The 7,412-nt window shown below is 32.9% G+C and overlaps 1 protein-coding gene across 1 annotated transcript in view; it reads left to right on the plus strand.

The window, feature by feature from the left end:
• Nucleotides 1–7,181, plus strand: part of LOC107443225 (G protein alpha o subunit) — a 124,575-nt gene extending 117,394 nt beyond the window's left edge. The window contains exon 8 of the mRNA XM_021144307.3: nt 3,465–7,181. Within this exon, the coding sequence (XP_020999966.1) occupies nt 3,465–3,652 (188 nt within the window). The 3' untranslated portion in view covers nt 3,653–7,181. The remainder of the gene's footprint in view (nt 1–3,464) is intronic.
• Nucleotides 7,182–7,412: the final 231 nt, after the last annotated feature.

Below are 7,412 nucleotides of genomic sequence, written 5' to 3' on the forward strand. Positions count from 1 at the left end.
TATGAGACAATTACAATAACTAATAGTCAGCATTGAAGTAATAAAATACCGATTTTTGTATATATTGAATTATTTTTTATCTCTCATAGGACCTTCTATGGGCCGAAACGAATGTTGCCCCCTAAAATTATTCCTCATAAGGCATACATCCCACTAGTTTATTTCAAAATTGGCGAGTCACTTTCTTCCCTAGTTTCCCTTGTGAGCTTTTTCGTGACAATTTTTAAAAAAAGTTTTTTTTTAATTCCCACTTGTCTCAATACATGGGCCTAGAATTGACAATCTACAGGACTAGTGTGGACAAACTTGATAACTTATTAAGTAGTCATTTATTATTTAATTTGCTTATCAAAAAAATTTGTTTATCCAAAAAATTTGAAGCGTCTACTTTAATTGTATATGGAGATGCAGTCCTAGTAGTTCTACCGTTTAATAGGCCAGTGTGGAAATGTCACAACCACATGTATACACTAGCCCCACAAATGGTAGTTAATTGAAACTATACAAAGCAAAAGTTAACCTCAAAACGAGTAAAAACAGTATCATTTATTACTTATTGTCATCTTTTGCTGAAATTTCGGAAATAAAATGTATTAATCGAGAAATAAAGAAAAAATTTGAAAATTACTTTTGCACCTTGAAAACCTTTTTTTCATAAATTTTTACCAGAGTATTCCCACCGTGATTATGCAACTGCACATGGAAGTTTACTGTTAATCTACGATATTTCATAGAGGAAATTTGATCAATGAATTAAAAAGTTATTCTCGATGTCCACTCTAGCCAAATGCCTACACTTTCCCATTTCTCATCCATAAAAATTCAACTTAAAAGGTCAGAGCATTTAGTCCCAACTGCTAGTTATCACAAAGTTCATTTTCCGATTACCACAAGCTGATTGGTTAGGTACGAGTTACATTTACTTTACTTGTTTAGAATATATTCTGACTTCAATAAATTTTAGTGCCAAAACTGGTTTTCTTCATGCACTTGGTTTTGTATTCAACAAGTATCAATTTTATATTATATTATTCTTCATTTTGATTATAGATTATGAATATTACTCTTTAGTTTAAATTTCTATGCAATAATTGAATTAAAAATTATATATGCCATTGGTAAAAATGTATAAATATCAAGCTACCAAAATGGAAAGCGACAGTAATTTAGCAAATTTTTATTTTATAACCGTTGAAGAACTGACCCAATTTTGAATTTAAGACTACCAATATTCAGCTCCGTAGCCTTGTAATTTTGAACCCAATCCAAAAGACAAGACAACTCCTAAATAAAGAGTAGGGAGAAATTTGACTTCGTGGAGGACTTATTTATGAAACTATCACGCAATTGCATTATATGGTGTGGAAAACCGCAAAAGACCCCACGGTTAGCCTGATGGCAAGGGAACTCTAACTCATGATTCGTCTACCACTGAGGATATTTTTGTCAGAACAGTGGTCAATTCGTATCAATTAGTCATCGCTGGGATTCGAACCCAGGTCAGGTGAGCGCTCTATCCCCTGAGCCACCATAGCTCCAAGTTGTAGCATATGATCATTATGACTAGTGAATGTAGTTTTTAAATGCAATTCATCCTAAAAGAGGGTTACATTTAAAAATAAAAAAGAATGCCTTTAAAATTGTCTGTATTCACATTCACCCATTAGTTTGTAAGAAATTATGCAAAGTTTAAACTTTGTTTAAACAAACAAAGTATGCGTACAACCGAATTATAATCTATTTTTCCCTGCATACAAATATGGCACGTCATTAAACAAATAAATTTTTTTTAAAAATTAACCCATTCCCTTAACGAAGAAGAGAGCAAAATTAAAAGNAATGCCTTTAAAATTGTCTGTATTCACATTCACCCATTAGTTTGTAAGAAATTATGCAAAGTTTAAACTTTGTTTAAACAAACAAAGTATGCGTACAACCGAATTATAATCTATTTTTCCCTGCATATAAATATGGCACGTCATTAAACAAATAATTTTTTTTAAAAATTAACCCATTCCCTTAACGAAGAAGAGAGCAAAATTAAAAGTGTCGAAATTTGTTTGATTGCTAGAGAAAATTTAGGGGCGTTGAAAAGTAATTTTCAGAAACAACTCCTTATTAAACTAGATTTGATGATTTTGAATTAGTAATCTTAAATAATCTTTCAATTTATCAAAGACAATTGTGTTTTCCCGTTTACCAAGATAAATGCGTGATGGTAAACACAATAACTGCAAACAAAACCGTTACGTAAAGTGTATAGTAAAATAAGGGCAGAAGCACTCATTAAAAATCAGGTTACGGTAATGAAATGACGGGAAAAAAAAACTTTTAGAAATCTCGAATCCTATGCAAACTATGAATTGAATTTGAACTGTAAATATGTTCCATAAAAATTGATAGCTTATTTCGATATTATTTTGATCATACTGTTTTGGTGATTTTATTGTGATTAATATTTATTCCACTTAAACTATTGCAGTAATTATGGACTTAACAAATACAAAGTGAGTCTAAATAATTCATTAGGTTTCAAAGGACAGTTTTTTACACGTATACGAAGAACATAGTTGGATGATACGTAGAAAGATACATATACTCTCCAACTTTCTGGTGAATTTTGCAAATGCTTAAAGTGTGAGTCCTTGATCACTCTTATCAACCCCTACTTTTTGAGGGTCAAGAGTTTATTTCTGTCACTTCTCCGAATAAAAAAAAATTGTTTGTTCAGGAAAAATACATATTTGTATCAGATTTCGTCACTTAATATATCTGCCACCGTGAATGGTCGAAATCAAGAGAATGTCCACTTTCACCTGTGGATGTCAACAATCACACAGTCGCTTTGGTGAATGTCCGAAATATTTGTTATATCCCGGTTTGAAAATTAAATTATTCATTGATATTATTATATTTATTCGATATGATATTTTAATATCTACTGAGGATGGAATAGGAGAAACATCAGCGTTCGGAGTACTGGTTAAATGCATACTGGGCAGTGGCACTTGACCTTTAAGAAACATTGATGTAGGGCATCTGGGCAAATATATACCGGGCAGTGGCCCTAAACTAGACCTAATATATATTTCGGACATTTACCAAAGCGACTATGTGATTGTCAACATTCACGGGTGAAAGTCAACAACCACCAAATTTGGTCGTTCGCAGTAACATATCGACTACACTAATTAATTAGCATATTTAAAGTTACGCCTTCGAATCATAAGTTTAAGCACGTGAAAATCCGTTCATTGAATCAAAAGCTATTAAAACATATGCACGTTATACTTGTAAGTAAGCAGTCCTTTAAATCCTTTAGGCTGATCATGTAAATAAGCTGTCCTTTGAATTCTTTAGGCTGATCATGTAAATAAGCTGTCCTTTGAATCCTTTAGGCTGATCATGTAAATAAGTATTTATAAACATGCATCCTGTTAACATTGTGTTTCATTCCTGCTTAGGTGCTCAGGATTACGGTGAAGCAGCCGCCTACATACAGGCTCAATTTGAGGCAAAGAACAAATCCACCACCAAGGAAATCTACTGCCATATGACCTGCGCCACAGACACTACCAATATTCAATTTGTCTTCGACGCGGTCACCGATGTCATCATCGCCAACAACCTCAGAGGATGCGGTCTCTACTGAACACTTCCTTTGTTTTGCTCAGTCCCTTTACTATTGCTTGTCTTACACTCCAGTCCTCCTCCTCTTTTATATTGTACGCCCCCCTGTCCGATTCCAAATACAGGACCTTTTGTTTTTAGTTCCACTCCGGGAAAATGGCCGCGACTTCCGCAGTACTACTGCCAGAAGTAAATTCTAAACACAAATGATTTCCCTCGGCTTTTTCTTCGCCAACGATCTTTAAGTTCCTTAACTAAACAGGAACTGTTCCGCTTCCTTTCGGGAAAAAAATTGCCTTTTGGTGTATTCTGTTGTTGCACAGGTGTGTATTTTTCGCCTCAGAATTTCTCACCCCGTGCATTTGAGAGTTTTATACACGTAATCTCGACCATTATTGTCTGAAGCACAATTTTCCGTTTGAAAATTAACCAAAAAATAAGTTCTCGTTTGTTTATTATGGAAATGAAATAGTGATGCTTTGTGATTCCACTCTTAAAGCCAATAAATTTGGGGATATACCAAATTTGTGGTACTTGTTTTACAACTGTAAATCACTCCCCAAGAACATTTAAACGCAGTTGCAGCATCTTATGCTATCACAAATTGTTGTAGCGTACTGAGGCTTTTGTTTTGGAAATGAAAGACTAAATCCTTTCCTTGCTTTATTTTCGCGAATTTAATACTAAGTCATAATTGCATTTATATATGAATGTTTCCCCAAAACCTAACAGATAAGGTAATAGAGCATGGAATGGCGCTTGGTAGCGAGCACAAAAAGATTCTATAAGAGGGCAACAGGTTTTGAGATAGAAAAGTTTATACAAAAAGTCTCTGTCACATGTTTTGAGCCCCAAACTTGTGATGTGATTTTTTGTGGGAAGTTTGAAAGGTTAAAGAACGATATCTAACTATTTGTACGTTTAATCCAAATAGATTTGATCGTTGCGCATTCTTGGAATGACGGTACATGTCGCATAGATGCGATTGCGTCATTACGAATACCCTGTCGAATATTATTTGTTTAAATCTGTTTTTCATTTTGTGGACGTTGTGTATTATATATAAATATATGTATTTATCTGGAAAATTTAGATTCTAGGAGCCGCGAATAACTCTCGGCACCAAAGTGTATGGTGGGGAAGAAAGCAGTGTTATTCTTCCTCGAAAAAAAATATTCCGTTGTGGATTGGAAGTCTCCAATTAGGCGGATTTTGCAAACGACCGAACTGTTCCACAAAGGCTTTGCAAATCCGCCATTTTCTGCCTAACTAAAAATGAAATAAGTCTTTTAATACTTACAGAAAATCTTCATGACAAGAAACATTCGAACTCCTACCCACTATGCTCTCATATTACAGATTTATGGACACAGTGAAAAATATATATATATCTACCATTTAAGTGCAAAGAAGAAAGAAAAATCCAAACAAAAGTTTAAAAAAATAATAAAACGATCGCAATGATGTTGTTGTATTCACGTATAATCTATGTGTTTGTCTTTTGAATGCTATGACAAATTTCTGTTAATGTATTAACTAAAGATGTCACTTCTATGGATATCTTAGGTTCCTTTATTTATTTAATTTAAATTTTGTGTTATCTTAAAAAGTTTTTAATGGAATTGGATTCAATAAAATCCAATGTGGAATAAAAGTTCTAATATCTGCCCAATATTTAGTCACAGTTCTAGAAGAATATCTTAATATATGCAATATTTCAACCAACCAAGTGCATTTTTTTTCTCAATTCCGTTTCTTAGTTAAACGCTATCTATTTTGATAATTACTATACAACATCTGAAACTATGCAAGCTGAAAGCGAATGTGAAACGTTTTAATTGGCAATCATATCAGGATTACTTGAAATCATTACGGTTGATAACTAAACTAAGTTCTATGCAAAAACTATAATTAATTTAAATATCAATCGTTTGCTAGGTTGGAAACATAAAATAATGCATTCATAGGACCATTACTTGTGTAGATCAGAAACATGAATGCACCAATAGTGGGAGAAAAAAAAACCAAGTGTTCAACCTTGATGGAACTGTCAACTTTAACAGCTTTAACTTCACGGCTTTATTTTTCTGGTATGCAGTATCTGCAATTTTTAAAATAATTATATGATTAAAAGTAAGCGTACAAGTTCGTGCAGTTTTTCTGCATGGAAAACGCTGTAGTGGCATTACTGATCCGTACAAGTAACTGGCTTGAATTTTCGGCCAAAATATTAGATCTTTTACTAATTAATTGATATTAATAACCCAAATTAGCAATCTTTTGAATCCATTTCAAAGTAATATGAACACAAATAGCTAGATATAAGAACAATAATGCTAAAGATTTCCGTTATAAAAACGGTAATTATTAGAAAACATTAATAAAATTCTCATTTCTTTTTCAATTTTTGTATTTTTAAGTATTGGATTTACCGTCAAAAAAGATCTCAAAAATGGTATACATTATTTTTTTTGTTAGGATATTATTGACCAAATTATAATTATTAATTTTAATGCTTTTCAGTCCAGAAAATCTTGTAAAGATCAGTAAGTGATTTAGGAGTTAAAAAAAAATTAACTAAACTGAGTTAAGATTCACTTGTAAGCAAGATAAACCGCTTATGTGAATCATTTACAAATTAATCTGAAAACAATAAAAAAAACTGAAACACAAAATGGCGTGTAAGGCGTACCAAACGATCTCCTGTAAATAAGGCACTGGATGTCATTTAAATCGATGATATAGTCCTCCGGGAGTTGAAATATCGTAGGAAAGGCCATTGCTAATGTGTAAATATCGACAAAATAGATTGATTAAGTTTCCTTTTTATATCATTCAACCATCGCTCGTCTTTTGTGTACTTTTAATTTTTCTAAAATTTTCACAGCTGAATCCGATGCTCAATGTTCTTTAGTGAGTAGGACTACTACCAACAGCAAGAAAATTCAAATGCCAACCGCAGCACTGCAGTTATGATTATTTGGTTTGAGTGAAGAATGACGACAAACATTAACTGAAAGTTTGATGTTTATTCAAGGAACTACGAGTATTTTCGTTTTTTTTTTAATTCTTTTAGGCTTCGTTCGGGAAGTTTCTTTTTTCATCAACGGTTGTTAGAACTCCAAGTCTGGGTGCTTCTTCAATTCCTATAAGCTTTTTAATCCAGAGTTGCAGCCTGGAACTTCATGAACATAGTCAAAACCACGTACATTACGATGAACTTCGTGTTGACTTTGACATAAAAATGACACGAAGTAAAATATCTAAGCGCTGTTATGTCATGTGTCATTAATTTATTTCCTCTTTTGTGTTTTCTTTTGTTTTACGTCTGGCGTTCAAAAGCTTTCCAATGATTTAATTTATTGCTGGATTTCATTTTAATGTACATGCAAGCATATAGTTTTGTGCAATAACAGCTGGATTATCGATGTCGATGTGCATAGAGATACAAACAGCTGTACTTATAAGGCAAAGCGGGAGACAGGAAATTGTTTGATCTGCTTTGCCTTATTTTATCTGTAATGTCTATTAAAAGAATTTCTAATCACAAAGTAAGGAGTCATTTATTTATTTTGACCTAACTAATATTTATCACTTCGTAGAATTGAAAGCCTCAACACCTCAGGTAAACTGCTCAATTACCAGAGATGCCAACTGCTCCGGACACGTCAAAATAAAAGTAAATTTTGCAAATATTTGACTATTTTTGCTTGCATAGAAGAGGGATAGCATGACAAAATTACTCAGAGATGGTGAATTATATAAACCTACGAATTATTTAG

Source organism: Parasteatoda tepidariorum, chromosome 6, assembly GCF_043381705.1.
Source record: "Parasteatoda tepidariorum isolate YZ-2023 chromosome 6, CAS_Ptep_4.0, whole genome shotgun sequence".
In the NCBI taxonomy this organism is placed as follows: domain Eukaryota; kingdom Metazoa; phylum Arthropoda; class Arachnida; order Araneae; family Theridiidae; genus Parasteatoda; species Parasteatoda tepidariorum.